Raw genomic sequence first — 19481 nt, 5'->3', positions numbered from 1 at the left:
AACTTTAGAATGTCCCTTGCCTCGTCACTTTTCCATTTTCCCAGGAATTTCTAAGTAGTGGCTAAATCTTTAATTCATATGTACTTCCAAGCCATTTGTATTAACAGCATATATGTCTCTCTTTTTCTTTGTCCACTGCCATGTATTCCTTGCAAGTTTTGATCATTAACTTCAAAATCACACTAAAAAAATGTTATTCCCCCAGTATTTTGATCAGTGATATTTATTTGTTTTTGCTGCTGTTTTTTGTCCCTTCCTCAATGCTTTTCATCACTTAGCACTTCAGAATTTTCTGATATAGCTGCAGTGATTGCTTTAAAACATAACATGGAAAGTCCATCACATGTCCTGGGCTCCTAAATCTGTTTCTTATATAGCTTGATTTATATGATCCATTAGGAAAGGAGTTGAGAACACACCTCCTATATCAGGCCTCAGCTTATTGTCATATCCTTCCAATAAGCCATTTAAGATGAAAGTGACATCTCCCTCCGGGACTTTTGGAGTTAAAACCCATGTTTTGTTTGAAGCATAATCTTCATAGTCATCATCGGATTTCTGGCTACTGAGGCTGAAAACAAAAAGTAGACAATAAGTTCAGAGCAGGACCTTGTCATCTTTAGCATCCCATACAGAGACCTTTGGTAGAAGCAATAAACAGTAAATCCATAAAAAAAATAATCAAAATAAAAATGTTACCAATAGATTCTTTAAAAGGTACTTCTATTGCATAGATAGTGATTGCAGCTGATTTAAATGCATAATCCAGTGATCTGGAGTATTCCTAACCTAATATCCTTGGCCAAGTATATGTAGCCCAGGATTTGTGGATCTCCTCTTGTCCTTTAACATTTCTACATTTTCCCTCTTTTCTCAAGAGGGAGATAGTAAAAAAAATCTTGTCATCTATTTAGGTGGAAGTGATGTATAAATGATAAGTGTGCAATTTGGGCCATGTTTCCCTCTTTTGAGAGGCTAAATTGATTGAATCTGTTAACAAGAGCAAGAGAATCTTAATTAGATTCACTTTCACAAACAGTCAAGCAACTACTCCTGACATAGATAAGGGTTTGGTCTTTGATTAAAAAAAAATTAATTGTGCATACACAAACCCACACAAATACATACATACATATATATACACACACATACACACACACAAGGTGTTTTCACTTTTTGGTTTCATTGCATTTTGATAAAAAAGAATGGCATTTCTTTTTTATGAAATACCACAGAGATCATTTGAAAATACCATTTTTTCCTTTTTGCTAAACAGAAAGGAAATATATATTTCACTCTAATGTGAATCCCGAAAGCTAAAATTCTAAAACCTCCTTTATCTGATAAATTTCTGACTTATTTAATTTCTAAGCAACAGATCATCTCAATGCATTATGTGTGTTTCTTGAAGGCTACTATAAACACTCCTTATATTGGCTTTATTTCTCATAATTTATATTTTCCCCATAAATAATAATAATAAACCTCTTGGGACTATATAGGGTTAATATCAATTTAATACAGCTAAAGAAAGAGGATACTCTTGCTACAGAATCCACTGTGCTGAGTGATGGAAATCAATGTTCACAATGATGACTGAGGTATTACATAAGAGCCCTTCTGAATAATAAAAAAATGCAATTTTCATTTGATTAGAATATTAAATGAACAAGAACACTGAGTTCAACTCTTCAGATAAATAGGACTTGATGATATGTTGCTGCTATTCCACGTAGATATCTGTGTCACCTGTGACAATATTTGTGGTCATCTATCATCCTGTATGTGTAGATCTTAGCTATATTAAATCTGAAATCTGTTACAATTTCTTCACTTTTGACTCCTATTAGACATCATACGCCTTTAATTTTGTATTCTGGAAGTACATGGATTCTTCCCAAAACCTAGCTAAGGGACACTTAAAGATACTTTGATAATACTAACTGGCATAATTTATACATCTTAAAACATGCTGAACATCTTACATAAAGTATAATGTCTCATTTGAAGACCATAATAACCTTTGTGGAATATATACTTTGAGATTACTATCTTCAGTTTTGTTGATGAGTACTTTGAAATTGGGAGAAATTATTTGTCCACAACACCTAGATACAAAGTCTTAGAGGTAGTATTCAAACCTAGGTTTTTATGAATCTAAATTCACTTCTTTATCTACTTGCTGCATTGCCTGTATTAAGCACTTATTCTCAGTTGAAAAAGATTATCATCTGCTCTGTTAGTTTTTACAATACACTTCACCTCTAAAGAAAAAAGATTATAGATCAGAAAGCTATACTTGTTCTGAGCAGGCATACCCATATTCAAATAAACAAAAATTACAACAATACATACAACTAATCTCTACCATGTTAGAATACCTTAAGATAAAATTCAATAAAGATGCTATAAAATTGGAAACTTTAGATTTTCTTATATTATAGCATAATAAACTCTCTTCTCTCCTCTTTCCCTCCCCTTTTCTGTTTCCTTTAAATTAATATCAATTTGAATTAATTAAGTTTCATTCAGTTCCAACAGGGCCGATGACATTTTTCTGGGCATCTTTTCAAACTTGGCCAATCCCCAAATCCTGTTGTGTGCTGGGGCTTGATCAAAGCGTCATCACCTTCAGGAAAAAGCCACAAGTTCACACAGAGAAATCTTATTCTGCCAGGCAGAAAAAGGGCCTATTAGCAAAAAAAAATGCCTTTCCTGTAATTTTTATTTCAGGTAAACAATCTTCCAAATCATCTATCTGCAAGGGCCTCATAAAAATAAAATCTTGTGACATGTCTCATTACAAAGAAAATCTCTCCATTATGAAGGATAATTTAAAGTCCTAGCTAAAGCATTTGGCTCATAAAATGATTTTGGAAATGTTTTAAAATCATATATGTACCTGCCTTGTTCCTGCTATTAGATTGAAACTTTTTTTAAAAAAAATAAGACAATAGCTTTATTTTTATTTTTCAAAATACATATGAAAATAATTTTCAACATTCACTTTTGCAAAACTTTGTTCCAAATTTTTCTCCCTCCCTCTCCTCTCCCCATGTAGTGATCCAATATATGTTAAACATGCAATTCTTCTAAACATATTTCAGTTTTTATTATACTGTGCAAGAAAAATCATATTAAAAGGGAAAAAAAGAAAGAAAATAAACAAGCAAGCAAGCAAACAACAATAAAAAAGGTGATCTTCATACAGCCCCTATAGTCTTTTATCTGGATGAGGAAGGCTCTTTCTATCAGAAGTCTACTGGAATTGCCTTGAATCATCTCATTGTTGAAAAGAGTCATGCTCATTCCAATTGATCATCACATAATATTGTTTTTGTGTATGTTGTTGTCTTAGTTTACCCATCTCACTTAGCATCAGTTCATGTAACTCTTTACAGGCTTTTCTGAAATCAACCTGCTCATCATTTCTCAAAAAGCAATAATATTCCATAACATTCATATATCATAACTTATTCAGCCATTGAACAACTGATGGGCATCTACTCAGTTTCCAGTTCCTTGCCACTACAAAAAGGGCTGCTACAAACATTTTTGCACACATGGTTTGTTTTCCCTTTTTTCTGCACCTTGAAACTTTCTGAGGTCATAGATCATTAGTTAGAAGGGAGCTTACAGCAAGCCCTCAATATTTCAGATGTTGAACCTGAGATCAAGTGAGGGGAAGGAATTTGCTCATCACTAGATAGTCTTAGAATGAGGTATAGAGACAAGGTCTCCTGACTCTTATGTCAATATATTTTTTACTTCCCCAGTCTACTTCTCATTTCCTTTTGTATTTATTAAATACCTGTTAATCAAATACCTATTAATATAAACCAACTGGCATAGTAGATATGAAATAAGCAGATGAAATCTTTTAAAAGAAAAAAAATCATATGGAAATCACTTGAAATATTGCTTTCCCATATTTCTATTCACATTTTTCTTTCACTGAATCATATACTTTAGGATTTTCTCCAGAATATGATCAAACAATTGGCCAAAAAAATATGGCATCAAGAGTTCTTTAACCAAATTTCCCCCTTATAATTGACTATGCTTTTTACTTTTTCAGTGTGAAAACCTAGTTAAACTGGAGGTCCCCAAATACACAGAAAGGGCCACATTTACTTTTCTGAGATCCCTAGATGATGTCTCTAGGCCTTCATCCAAGGTAGGCTGAGCAGAACTATACACAGATGTTTTCCAGGAAGAAAAATAATGGACTCCTCCACTATAAATATACTACGCTGTCCTTCCCTAGAGTTTTCTACTTTGAGATCTAAATTAGAGGGGCAGATGCATAATCTTGGATGTTTTCCAGGACTTTTTTAAGCTAAAAAGGGGAAAAAAAAGGCTTTTACTCTCATTGAGCAATGGTTTTCATGGTCTTTACAGATTCTCTCTGAGCAGCAGTGTTCTCATCACCACTGGTGTAGAAACCTACAAAAGTTGTAGCAAAGTTATATGGCAGACATTGCTGTTTGAAATGAATGTGTTATTTTCATTGTCACTGTTGGTAAATTTTTGAGTGTCTGATAGGCAGAAAAATTAGTTGTAATATTTAGAGACACTAGCATCCATTTATGATGACAGAAAATCAGTGATGAAGCATACAATTTACCTCTTCATAGAGGGGTGATTAATTCAAGAGTCAAAAATGAGACTTTTTAAAAAACCATAGTCAATGAGATAATTTGTTTTCCTCTATTGGTGTATATCTGTTTTTCTTTTTCTGTTTTTCCATTAGCATGTTGGGACCTTGGAGAGGTTGGGGAAGCATGTCTGGTAACTATAAAAAATAAGACTTTAAAAGATATTAGTATATAGAATAATCCATTAAAATAGCACATTTTTAAAAAATGCAACTTTTTTACTTCTCAAAAAATTTAGTACTAAATGTATGGTCATTTTAATGCAAGATGTATTTTGGCAAGGGACAATGACATAAGTTTTGATGTAAAAAAAAGACCTAAGATCAAACTTTATCTAAAATTTGCTAGCTATATAATCCTGAACAATTCATTAAATTCTGAGTGCTTCAGGCAATTCCCTATGATTTATCTAGTAAATCAGAATAGATATGATATACTTTATTAGAAGATTAATGATAAAAGCATAGCTCCTTTGTATATTCAAATTATCTTTTAACTCAAAGGTCAATAAAACAAAACAAGTTTATAATTTAGCATTTGTCAAGGCCAGGAAAACATTTTTGTGCAATACGAAACTGACTTCTAGGTTTTGACCTCACCACTCCCAGGAGTAATAATGCAAAAAAAAAAAAAAAAAAAAAGGAAAATAACAATAACGCATATGAAAATACACAGAAGGGAATAGAAGGAAGTTCATTAAGAGGGCATAAAAAAAGGGAAGTCTATAACTATTTTGTTAAATATAATATAAACTTAAATATTGTGATAGTCATAGTTTAATATGTAATATTTTCTAGCCTTCCTACACACACACACATATATATTCATGTTTGTTAATTAATGTTAAATTCATAATTTGAAAAATAAACAGAAAAATGACACAAGCACTCAACATAGTCTTCTACATTCTTAGGCTATTCATAAGAATAGATGTTCAGTCTTTGGCTACTGTGGTATTTTCCTCATGGTTTATATAATGAAATCCTAGTTACTTGTGATTACAAATTAAAGGACATTCTAAACTTGAATTACTTCTTGCTTTCAAAGCTGATTTGGTCATATTTTGAAAACTGGCATTTTTGATCTTTTTGCTGCTTTTTAAATACCTTTATTTTGAATTCCTTTTAGTTGCCTTTTGAAGAAAATTTACTTTGACTTTTCCCAAGTTAACAATTTTTAATGTGATACTCTTTGTTGCTAACATTTCTTTGAGGATTTTGGATGACATGAAAATCCTGGTTGCAACAATTGGCTATTTACTAGTTGGTTCTGAATCAATGCCCATGTATGGTCAGTATAAATCAAAGAGCTATCACTCTGAGTACATAGACAAGTGCTTCAGGCAGACCGTTTAAAGTGAGATTTCCCTAGACATTGAGGAAATCTAACTGTAAGCCAAACACCCAGATTCCTTTTTTTGAGCTGTGAGTTATAGCAGAATACATAATATGTTTCTTTTTTGCTTTTTATCTGCTATCCTCCAGTGGCAAATCATTTAGATATACACACAGGATATAATCCAAAGCTTTCTTCTGTAGGCCATTATGAGTCATTATCCAGACACTATGTTTCGAACAAGGTTTAAAATGTACAAATAAAACAATTAAAATGTACAGAGAAACTGCTGCAGAGGTTTTCTTTAACTTTAAATGAAGCAGTACCATATCATTGGTAGATGTACAACTTGAAGTAAGAAAGACCTGAATTCAAATAGTGCATATCACACTTACTAACCATGAAACCACAAATAAGTCATTTAATTTGAGTTTCAGTTCCTTTTTCTATAGTAGAAATAAAAAAAAATATCAGTCATAGTGAACTTAATAGTCTCAAAGGAAATCATGTATGAAAAACATAATAAAATGCTAATAATTTTATCCTTTCCAGAGAATGGTCATTTCTAAAGATGTAGATGAAGAGAGATATCAAATCTTTGTATTCCTACATATATCTAAATGTACTAACCCTGGGCTAAAAGTCTTCCCCATCAGATGAAAAATTTAATGCAAAATTTTGAATGGCACCTTGCAAAAAAGAATGGTAAGAATTGATAAAATGATGTTCGTTTTTTTTTTATGATAATGGCATGCTAGTTCTGCTTCCTTGTGCCATAAAATTGGCATTGACAGGATTTAGCCAATGATTCGGATGTGAGACAGGATCATCAAAAACCATCCTAGGGAAATGTAATAGTTTCTACCAAACTAAAATTGATTATGGGCTTAGAAACAGAACATGTGCTTAATTTCCAAATACTAGCATAGCTAAGTTTTGAAAGCTCATCTTTCAAAATCATTTTTCTAATAATACAAATTGTTAAACTCTATTTTTTCCTCTATTTTTTAATCTCCCAAACCAACCTGGTCTCTAGGGCATTATATAAAAGCTTTAAGAATATATGTCAAATGAAGGTGGTCTAGCTGTACCAGATATAAAACTGTATTATAAAGCAGCAGTCATCAAAACCATTTGGTACTGGCTAAGAAATAAAGTAGTCGATCAGTGGAATATGTTAGGCTCATAGGACAAAATAATCAATGACTCTAGTAATCTAATGTTTGACAAACCTAGAGACCCAGCTTCTGAGATAAGAATTCACTATCTGACAAAGGCTTCTGGGAAAATTGGAAACTAGTATGACAGAAACTAGGCATTGCCCCACACCTAACACTGTATATCAAGATAAGGTTGAAATGGGTTCATGATCTAGACATAAAGAATGATATAAACAAATTAGAAGAACATAGGATAGCTTACCTCTAAGATATGTGGAGAAGGAAGGAATTTGTGACCAAAGCAGAACTAGAAATCATTATTGATCACAAAATAGATAATTTTGATTACATTAAGTTAAAAATTTTTTGTATAAACAAAATTAATATAGAGAAGATTAGAAGTGAAGCAATAACTGGAAAAACATTTTTGCAGCTAAAGATTCTGATAAAGGCCTCATCTCCAAAATATATAGAGAATTGACTCTAATTTATAAAAAAATCAAGCCATACTCCAATTGATAAATGGTCAAAGGATATAAACAGACAATTTTCAGATGAAGAAATTGAAACTATTTCTAGTAGGATGAAAAGAAGCTCTAAATCACTATTGATCAGAGAAATGCAAATTAAGACAACTCTGAGATATGACTTCATATCTTAGATTAGCTAAGATGACAGGAAAAGATAAAGACAAATGTTGGAGAGAGTTGGGAATACTGGGATACTAATACATTGTTGGTGGAGCTATGAATGGATCCAACCATTCTAGAGAGCAATTTGGAACTATGCTCAAAAAGTTATCAAACTGTGCATACCCTTTGATCCAGCAGTGTTTCTACTGTGCTTATATCCCAAAGAAATCTTAAAGGATTTAAATTTAAAAACTAAGATCACTGAAAACTATATATGTGTTTGTGCAGTTGTGTGTGAATATTAAAATCACTATGAAAATGTGAGATCTTATCATCTTCATCATCATTAGCTTAGTCCTCTTCTCTGTTTATGTTTTTTCACTTGATTATTTATATCAATTCCTATCTTTATAAAAATGATTCCTAGATCTATATCCAGATCTTATTCTCCTGAGTTCTGATCCCACATAAGATATAAGGATTGGATGAATAAGTATTTATCTAATATCTTCTATGTGGTACAGTGCCAAGCATTTTATCAATGTTATCTCATTTGATATTTAAAACAATCTTATGAAATAGGTTTTATTATCATCCTCATTTTACATTTGAAGAAACTGAGGCAAATAGGTTAAGTGTTTTGCCCAAAGCCCCACAGCTAATAAACATTTAAGGGTGAATTTGAATTCAGATTCCCCTGACTCCAGGTCCAGGGTCTTTTATCAGTCGCACTTCCTAATTTCCCCTATTAGAATTTCATACCAGATATATTGGATATAAACACTGATAAAACAGGAGGAAAAGAGATCAAATGTGCTTTCCATACCTCCCAAGTTCTGTCAAGTCTACCAATATTCTTGCAATCTGTCAAGTTTACAAATTGGACATTATTCCTGACATTTTCCTCTCTCACTCTTTCTATCCAGTTAGTTGTCAAATACTGCTGCCTCTACTTTCATAACATTTCTCACATCTGTCTCCTTTTCATCACGCTCATAGCTCCTAACCTTAGTTTAAGTTCTCATCACTTCTCTATAGGACTATTATAATGGCCTCAAAATGGTTTTCCCTTCATTATAATTCTCTATATTCCAAGTCTTCTTCCACACAAGTTTCATAATGATTATTCTTAAAAGAAAATCTCAAATGACTCCTATTTATTCTGGGATAAATCACAAATACCTCTGATTTTTAAAATTTTTCATCAGTTTAGCTTCAATCTTTCTTTCTAACATCATTATAGAATAATCTATTTTCTGAATTCCCTATTCTAGTAAAGATGACATTGTTAATGTTCTGCCCATATAATACTCCATCTCTTATCTCTTCCCATTTGCATTGCCCATCCTCCAATACTGAAATATACTCTCTCCTTACCTCCATTTCATACATTTACCTTCCTTCAAGGTTCTTTTTAAAAGTCAACTTTTACTTGTTTTTTTTTTCTGGAGAATGGGCACTTAATAAAATTTTTTTGATTGATTTTTCATCATATTGTCATTACCAATAATTATTATTTATTTGGATAGGATCTAACCATTTCAAAATAATTGACTTTATAAAGAAACTCTACTTAGGACAAATCAAATTAATCAGCATGGGCTAATAATGTTCTGACCTGACAACTAAGAAATTTTATTTTTTAAGGGTGCCACTTGAAGTGTTTCAAAGGCAACCACATTCTAATAACGTAGGATATAATGACCATCTATCCAATAAAGTGATGATTATTGTTGTCTTAGGCACATAGTGAAACTAAGTCTGCTGATTCCTTTATATCACTCTATGTAAAAAAAAATCTCTGAGACATCCTTTTATTTAGATGTAACTTTTCTATGTATCCTGTTTTCATTTTTAGCATGAAAATCAATATGAATATGATTCAGATCTTTCCACAGTATATTAATTCACTAATTGTTAGATAAATATTGTACATTAAGAGATGCAAGATTCATTGTTGGTAGAATGTAGTAATTTATATAATTTTCCTTTAATTTCTTTCATCCTACCCCTGGAAAGTAAATTAGGAATATAAACTGTATAAACTGAGGAAAAGATCTAATTTTAAGTGTATCATGGATTAAAATAAAGAATCCATCACTTAAGGAAAAACCTGCCAGTAATGAGTCTCTGTGCTCAATCAAGCTGATTTTCATATGGCATTTAATGCCTGTCACTTGTTGTGAAAGACTATCTAATAAACAGCAATCAAAACAGAACAACTAAATTGACTTGCCTAGTTAGCCTTAGGTAATGTAAAACAATTAATAGAAAGAGTGGACTTGTAGATAATGAGATATAGCTTCAAATCCTGATTCTGAGATTTTTCATTTGTGTAACTTTTGGGAAATCATTTTACTTCACTGAGATACAGATTTCACATTTGAAAAATCAGGTTTTTAATATTTGGGCAATTAACAGCAATGGATGGAATAATGGACCTGAGTTCAAATATGTCCTCCAATACCAATTATTATGATTTCTGAATAGGTAATTGTGAATCATTTAACCTATGTCTGTCACAGTTTCTACCTTCACAAAATGAGGGTAATAATAGCATCTATTAACCAGAATTGTTGTGAGGAGAAAATTAGATATCTATAAAGCACTTGGCACATAGTAAGCACTATATAAATGTTAGCTATTACTATAATTATCTTACCTAACTAATAGAGTCATATGCCTGTATTACACATCAAATGAGAAAATTTCTTTTAAAAATGTATAAATCAGCAATTAGTTTTTTAATAAAATACATTAAATTTGGGTCACGAAAAGATTTTGAGTCACTATGTTAAATATACAAAGGTTAGCATCACTAGCAATGCCTATGCTGCATCATAGTGGGTCAAGAAACTAGAATTAAAGGAAATAGCAAACAAACAAATAAGAAAAAAAATATTGAATATATGTTTCTCAAGAGTCATAATGCTTTAATTCTAAAGAATATCATAAAGGAGATTTGTGAATTGGTCTAAGTCAATTTAAATAAACTTGGGATGGGAAATGCCAGCTGCGCAGAGAGAGAACTAAAGAAACAGAATGAAGATTGAAAAATAATATTTTTAGCAATTTTTTGTTTGTTTGCTTTTTCTTTCTCAAAGTTTTTTTCCTTTTGTCCTAATTTTTTTTCTTTCACAAAATGGCCAATCTGAAAATGTCTTTTGTTTTATATCTCAGTCATTCCAAATGTATTATTTTCCAATGAATTCACTTGGTGAGCTTTTCTACAACAATAAAAAAAATAATAACTAACTTGAAAAACCAACCACGTCTGACAGCTAATAATGCAACATATTGTACTTGTAATCCTGTAGTCCTCCAAGGAAGAAAAAGAAATAAGTTTCCTCATTGATTTTTCTGAAACAAAATTGGTTATTATGTATATTATGTATATTATATTATGTATATATTTAGATCAATTTTAAAATGCTTTTCATTAAGTCCTTATACTTATTATGTGTGTGGTTTTTTGTGTTTACTTCTTCATTCTACATTAATTCATACAAATCTTCAATGGACTAATGTATATACCGTTGAAAGTTATACCAGTATCAATCAAATCAAACTAATTCAATGAATGTAAATACTGAATGCAAAGTACATTACTGGGTGTCATTGAGGATACATAGAATTGTAAAACACAATTTCTGTTGTCACAAAACTAAAAGTTTATTTGGAAATGGAAGATATAATTGCATGAACACTTCGACAACAATAAAAGAGATTGGAAGTAAATGTTATGATGTATAACAAGGAAGTACATGATAAATTGCTGAAGTTACTCTATATATAATAATTTCCATATAGTCAAATGTAGGAATGTAAATGTCAGAGAAAGTTTCCATTTGAACTAGATTTTAAGAAATAATCAGAATTGGTTCTTGTGGCATTTTTCAATACATATATTTATATATATTATTTTATTTATGTCTATTGCAACCAACTAACTTCTTGTTATTTACCTTTATAAGTAGATTGCATCTTAAAAATATGTATAGCCAACAAAAACAAATCCACATATTGTCTATATCCTACATTTGTTATCACCATTATATTACCTCTCTTTGATGAAGTATTTTTAAAAGGTTCATAGTTGTCATTTCCCTTTATGTACTATTTATTTCTGACTATCCTTATTCCTTTCTCTATACAGATAAACATTTACACATAATTCAGTTTAATGTGTTTCTGTCATGAAAAACATTGGGCACAATGTGTGAATCAGCTAGCAAATGTGGATTTTAATAGGTGGAGAAAAGTAGAAGAACATGCTGGCTCAGGAGTGATGTAAACAAAGATATATATGCAATATAGCAGAACACATATATAGGGACAATATGAAGAGTTTAGTTTCAGCATAATGTTTAACAAGTTGTTTAGATGAAATGAGAGATGGGTCACTGCATAATGTAGTTCACTATTTTGTCTTTAGTGTTATAATTGTGGTCCTAATACCCTTAGCTATACTGAAGGACCAATGGAAATTCATTTTCAAAAGACTTAACCAACACAGACCTCAATGTTGACAAGTTAGCACCCTTACTTTCTTGTGAAGTTATTGAATTATTCAAATACATCACTTCATATAGTTTTTGCTTCCTCAGGACAGGATGGAGCTTTAATATTCTGTCCAGTTTTTTTTTACATTTTTGATATAAAGTCAACAACTTTTCTAGTGGTAGAATAAGAATTCTTTCAATATTGAAAAACTTTCTGAAATTTTTTGTATCCTTTTCAATAACCAAGACAAAACATTAAAATATCATTAATTAATCAAAAATATTTATTAAATGTTTATTGAGTGCCAGGCATTGAACAGTGTGTTTGAGATACAAAGAAGAAAAATGGGTTAACTAGTAATGCACTGTTTTTTCTTTTACTTTAAGATAAGAATTTTGAAGTGATTTGAGTATAAGTGGAAGAAATTGGGTAAGGCTAATCCTGTGAAATTGCCATACAAGACCTCTAGATATTGTCCTAATTAAAACTGGTTATGCATTTGTTGCATTTCTGTTCTCTTTGTTTCAGAATATGTGGCTATATTAAAATAAAAATGAAGAGGTTTTCAACTATCTGGATGTCTAATGTAAATCAAATGAAGTATATTAAAAAAAACTTTCGTGATTAACTGAATTTTACCTTTTTATCACCATATTTTGACATCATGAAAACATAGCTCAAGAATTCCTACATAAGGATAATTATTCTTAGCCTGTATACCCACTAGAAGTCATCTATAATGCAGAATCTTAAAATCTGCTTCTCTGAAGCTGACTGTTTTTAGGAGACAATTCTTATCTTTTCATCATCTTGCTAATCCTGAGAAAAGTGATGAATAAAAACTTTTATTGCTTGCTTATAACATTTTTTAATCATAGAGGCTTGTGTTATCTTTTCAGACTTATTACTATAAAACACCCCCTAGACATTCTCTCAGATTAGTAACTACTCAACTCTGGAGCTTTCTTTAATATAATTTTTTTCCTTGATAATAAACCATGTGGTGCAACCATCACACTGTGATGTACCCAAAATAGTAAGGACTTTTTCTATACTAAATTAGTTAGTGTCTTTGATGATCTGATAGATTTTGGTTTATTTTTAATAAAATGCTTTGGAAATATGCGCATATAAGTACTTCAGAAAAGTATTTGTTTTGATTCAGGACCATGTGATTTGCATAATTATGTTTTTAGAGATGATGAAGGAATTCTGAAAAAAACTGATATTAGAATTAAAAATCATTATATATAATTTACTTTTTAAAGAGAACCCCAAAATAGCATTTTAGGTCAATTGGGATTGTAAAAGTATATCCAGTAGAAAGAGAACAGGTTGAAAGACTAGGTTTACATTTTTATATATGTACGAATGAAATATTTTCTGTTATGAATATTTTGAAAAGTCTAATGATCGAGTCTTTAAAATTTCTTAGTATAATACAATCTATTTTTTTTAATAATGGAACTCCTATCTGGGACTTAGTACTTTCAACCATCCCTGTATGTGAGCTTAATGTCTTAGAAGGGAATTCATTGGCCATGAATCCCAGCTCTTCATTTTAGAGATGGGAAAACTATGATCTGAAAAAGTTAAATGACTTTTTCTGAGTCACACACAATTTACATTAGAAATGATATTTAAACCCTGTACAAAGAATTTCAGAGGCAGGGAAAATCATACTGTAGAATGATTTCTGCTGTACCACTAAAATGACTAAGTCATAAAAAGATTTAAGTCTGAAATGATGAGAGAGTTAACATATCATGTGTTCCCTATGATAACAAATACCATAAACAGCATTTCTCTATGTAACATTTCAGCAACTATGAAAGCAGGTCACAAATCAGATTTAGATTTAATCCTCACTATTATATATTTTTAAAAGAACTTAAATTTGAGATTGAGAAGATTGTCATTTAATGAATTTCTTAATGAATATTAACAACAATAATGATAATAATCAACATTTATATAGGTTTATAAAGCATGTTACAAATGGTATGTCATCTGATTTTTAAAACAGCTTTGAAATGCAGATGCTATTATTATCAATACTTTACAGATAAGGAAAATGCGATAGAGGAGGATCACATAACTAATGAATTCATTAAGCTAGATTGGAACTGAAGTTTTCATAGCTATAGGTTTGGCAGTTTATCCATTGTTCCATGGAACTGCATAAGGCCATTTTAAAAACTACTTATACAAAAGCAAACAAACAAGCAAAAATGCTGCTATTCAAAAGAAAGCCATAAAATTTAAGCTTTACTCTGGTCATATGTAATTTCTGTGTTTATAAAATGAATACTTTTATATTGATAATGATAAAAAGCCAGATGATTTAATCTACAAGGTTATTGCCTAATTTTCTTCCTATATTCCATTTTCAAATGAATTCCTATTAAGAAATTATCCCCTAAGGTGAAATTTTAAGAAATCTTCTGACATGAGTTTTAAGTTATTAGCCAAGACACAAGGGAAAAAGGTGGTTCTGCAACTAAAATTCTATTAAGGTCACTTTTTAAATCTGATGAACAGATTTTTGTGTCAGTTCCATACTGTGAGAAGAGATGGTATTTTTTTTCCTAGTGATATGAGCCACAAAATTGTACGTGAATGTTCTTGAGGTTCAGAATTAATGTACTGTTTCATTCAGGCATATTATTAATGGACAAGGCATGCTTTATACAGATGAAAACTAACAATACATTTTATAGCTCATAGAAGAAAATGTGTTTTTTTGTTAAGAGCAATCACTAAAGGACATTGATGACCTTTTGGACACTACTAGTAACATCCTTGAGACATTGAGTTGACATCTTATTTACTCAAAACTGCAAGAATTCTCCCTCCATGATTTGCATATACTCTTTCATTATCCCAATCTATAATACTAAATACAAAAGTGCCCCAAACTGCCAATACTAGCTACCATCAAATTCCCTTTCAACTTCATTGACTATTCTCTTCCTCTCACTTGTATGACTCCTTATTTTCTCTGGCAATGCTACAATCTTAATTCAGGCCCTCATTACCTCATGGTTTGACTAGTTCAGTACCCTTCGATTGATCTCTGTTTCAAATTTCTCCCCATTCCAGTCTATTTTTCACTCCACTAACAAATTAATCTTTTTTTTTTGATTAAAGCTTTTATATTTTGCCAAGACAATTGGGGTTAAATGACTTGCATAAGGTCACACAGGTAGGAAGTATTAAGTGTTTGAGGCCTGATTTGAACTCAGGTCCTCCTGACTCATGGCCGGAACTCTGTCCACTGCACTATCTAGCTGCCCCTTGATTAAAGCTTTTTTTTTTTATTTTCAAAACCTACACATAGATAATTTTCAACATTTACCTTTATAAAATCTTGTGTAATAATTTTTCCCCTTCTCCCCCATTCCATTCCCTATATGGCAAGTAATTCAATATATTAAACATGTGTAATTCTTCTACACAGATTTCCATAATTATCATGATGCACAAGAAAAAACAGGTCAAAAAGTAAAGACAAAAGAGAAACAAGCAAAATACAAGCAAACAATGATAAAAAGGTGAAAATACTATGTTGTGATCCAGACTCAGTCCCCACAGTCCTCTCTCTGGATTCAGATGGCTCTTTTCATCACAAGACCATTAGAAATGGCCTGAATTATTTCACTGGTGAAAAGATTTATGTCCATCAGAATTGATAATAGTATAATTTTGTTGCTAAGGTCAATGTTCTCCTGGTTCTGCTCACTTCACTTAGCATCAGTTCATGTAAGTCTCTCCAGACCTCTCTGAAATCATCCTTCTGATCATTTCTTATAGAGCTATAATGTTATTCCTTAATATTATATACCATAACTTATTCAGCCACTCCCCAACTGATAGGTAGCCACCCAGTTTTTAGTTTCTTGCCAGTACAGAAAGGGCTACTACAAACATTTTTGCACATAAAGACCCTTTTCTGTTTTTTTTTTTTTTTAATAATCTCTTTGGGATACAGTTCCAGTAGAGACACTGCTAGATGTATGTGCTAGAGTATGCACAGTTTGATAGCCCTATGCATATAGTTCAAAATTATTCTCCAGAATAGTTGGATCAATTTACAACTCCACCAGCAATGTATTAGTGTCCTACTTTTCCCACATCTCCTCCAAGATATATCATTAACTTTTCCTGCCATTTTAACCAATCTGAGAGGTGTGCAATGGTACCTCAGAGTTGTCTTAATTTGCATTTCTCTGATCAATAGTGATATGGGGCATTTTTTCATATAACTAGAAATTGCTTTAATTTCTTCATCTGAAAATAGTCTTTTCATATCCTTTGACAATTTATCAGTTGAAAAATGGCTTGAATTCTTATAAATTTGAGTCAAGTTTCTATATATTTTAGAAATGAGGTTTTTTCAGAACCCTTAGATATAAACATTTTCCCCAGTTTATTGCTTTCCCTCTAATCTTGTCTGCATCAGTTTTGTTCATACAAAAACTTTTTTAACTTAATAAAATAAAAATTATCCATTTTACATTTCATAATGTACTCTAGTTCTTCTTTTGCCACAAATTCCTTCTTTCTCTTTTAGAATTCTTACAAGGTGCTAAGGAATTGATATAAACAATGGCTGTTTAGCAGGGTGCTTAACAGTTCACTAATGTACTTAGTACTTAGAGTTCACACCTTTAAGAGCACATATATAAACTAGGAGCCTCAACCAGGATTGACTTTGGGAGATTCACAAGTCAGGGACCGCAGTCAGGAAGAACGAAGGAAGACAGAGAAGTGGTGACAGGCTGTCCTGTGGAGAACACTGAAACCAAGATCTGGAAAGCCTTCAGAAAACCAGCCAAGCCCCAAGTGAAGGAGATAAGATTTTGGAAGAGACAATTAAGGATTTGGACTTTAACTCTTGGTTGCATTTGAGCTGATTATTACTCTGAACTGAAACAAAGGCTACTCCCAGAAGCCCTCCAAGAAACCTGCTCCCAGAGAACATTATATTTTAGAAAAGACAACATTACATTTCTCCACAGATTTAACAGGTAGACTTCCTTTGTTCTTCTAATTTGCTTATAAGATTACTCTAAATCATCCATTTCAAACTTATCTTGGTATAAGGTGTTAGGTGTGGAGCAATGTCTAGTTTCTACCATACTAATTTCCAATATTTCTAAAATTTTTCGGACAGTGAGTTCTTATCTCAGAAGTTGTGATCTTTGGGTTTATTAAGTACTAGATTACTATAGTTGTTTACTATCATGTCTTATAAATCTAACCTATTTCACTGATCAGCTATTCTATTTCTTAGCCAGTACTAAATTTTTTTGACAGTTTTTAGTCTTATACATTTGCAATTGTTTCATTACAAATTAATCTTATTAATAAAGAGATCTGATGATGTTACTGTTTTATACCTTTCCCCCTATTCACTAAAATGCAATCTTTTCCTATCATCTTCAGTTTCATATATAAAACTCTGGCTTTTGATGTTCTTTGCTACCTTGCCCTCTCTTACTTTTCCAGTGTTCTTGCTTTTTATTCTCCCCTCTCTCCTTATTCTTTAACCCAGTGACACTGACTTTTTACTTTATCTTACACAAGATATTCTATCTTTTGATTCACTGGCTGTTCCAAATGCCTGGAATTATTTCTTTTCAATTCAGCTTCTTGCCTTCCCTAATTTCCCTTCAGTATGAACTAAAATCCCATCTTTTACAAAAACTTTCCTTGATAACTATTAATGCTAGTCCCTTTCCTCAGATGTTTATCTCTCATTTCTTTTTTACAGTTGTTGCTTATGTATAGTTGATTTCATGTTGTTATCATCCTTACACTTTGAGCTCCATGATGGAAAGAACTCTTTTTGTCCTTTTTTTGTATCCCCCATACTTAGTACTATCTCTGGGATAGAGTAGATACTAAATACATGCATACTGATAGACTGTCTTCAATTTAACTTCTCCATTGTCATAGGCCAGTTTTAACTGTCCCTGTAAAATTGCTATTCCACAAATAATACATTTCCCTTAACTTTAAAGAACTTCCTCTTTTCTGACATTAAGAGCTAAACTGTTTTCTTTTCTATCCTTTCCAGAACTGGTTAGACATTCTCTTATAATCTCCAATATATTGATATTGGGGAAATAATTAAAATTGTTATGCTTTGAAAAACTCAAGATTTCTTTGTGTCACTATCGTTCAGTCACTTCTCCATTTTTGAGGTTCATCCACTTCAAATTTATTACACAATTCAGACCCTATTCTCTATTATCATTGGATTTTTAGAATATTTCTACTCAAGACTTCAATGCATGGTTCATGGTCTTTCTTTGCCATCAGAATTTCTGTTCTTTTACTAGAAGAAGGCAACATAAATATTGATGTTCCCTGAAAAACTCTAACCTCTCAGTTCTTCAATATACTCCACAACTATGTTTTACTTTTTCACTCTTCCTCAGTTTCACAAAGAGATGATCACACTCTTGACCTTGATATTCCCCATAACTGTTCATTTTTCATGATCAAAAATACTATTTTTTTTATTTGAGCATAACCTTTCCTTATGCCTTGCACCTAAATCTATCCTTCATCTTCAAAATTATCTCTGATCTATATTCCTTACTACTTTCGAAAATGATGGGAAATTTATTTATCAGTTTTACTCTTGTAAACTCAATACATCACTTTTTGTTTGTTTATCTTTCATTTTATTTTCCTATTATTATTTTAATTTTCAGCTCTTGATAATCTTCATCATTTTGTTCCTCTGTTTCAATGAAAGTGTTTTTTAATGAAGTTGAAGAAAGTAAATAAAACATACATGCTGATTGATTCTACTTCAAATATGTGTTGCCAAATCTCAACTACCCCATTAATGAAGTAAGTAAAGGAGTGTTTTTATGATTCCCTATTTGATTTTCTATTATGTTCATTACACAGTATTTTAAACTTTTTCTTATTTTCTCAGCTCTCCTATACCAGTTCTCCTTCTCTTCTTAGAAATGACAGTATGATTTCAAACATTAATGGGAAAATAGATACCCATTCTTTTTTGAGCTCCTTCTTTATCCCCTTTTCTATATTTAACAATAATCATATACAATTGATTCCTCCTTTTCTTTATTCTTTCTTTAATAACTGATCTTTCTCTTCAACCTTTTTAGCAAAACCCTCAGCCTGACCTCTACATTGGACCATCCCCTCCT

The 19481-nt window shown here is 31.5% G+C and overlaps 1 protein-coding gene across 2 annotated transcripts in view; it reads right to left on the bottom strand.

The window, feature by feature from the left end:
• The window catches only part of GABRG2 (gamma-aminobutyric acid type A receptor subunit gamma2), a 141912-nt gene that overhangs the window by 99102 nt on the left and 23329 nt on the right, over window positions 1–19481 (bottom strand). For both annotated transcript variants that reach the window (XM_003756793.3, XM_003756794.3), the window contains exon 2: window positions 420–571. In XM_003756793.3, coding sequence (XP_003756841.1) covers window positions 420–571 — 152 coding nt within the window. The remainder of the gene's footprint in view (window positions 1–419; window positions 572–19481) is intronic.

The sequence above is a fragment of the Sarcophilus harrisii genome, chromosome 2 (genome assembly GCF_902635505.1).
Source record: "Sarcophilus harrisii chromosome 2, mSarHar1.11, whole genome shotgun sequence".
Classification (NCBI taxonomy): domain Eukaryota; kingdom Metazoa; phylum Chordata; class Mammalia; order Dasyuromorphia; family Dasyuridae; genus Sarcophilus; species Sarcophilus harrisii.
This window is presented reverse-complemented; position numbering and strand designations above follow the sequence as displayed.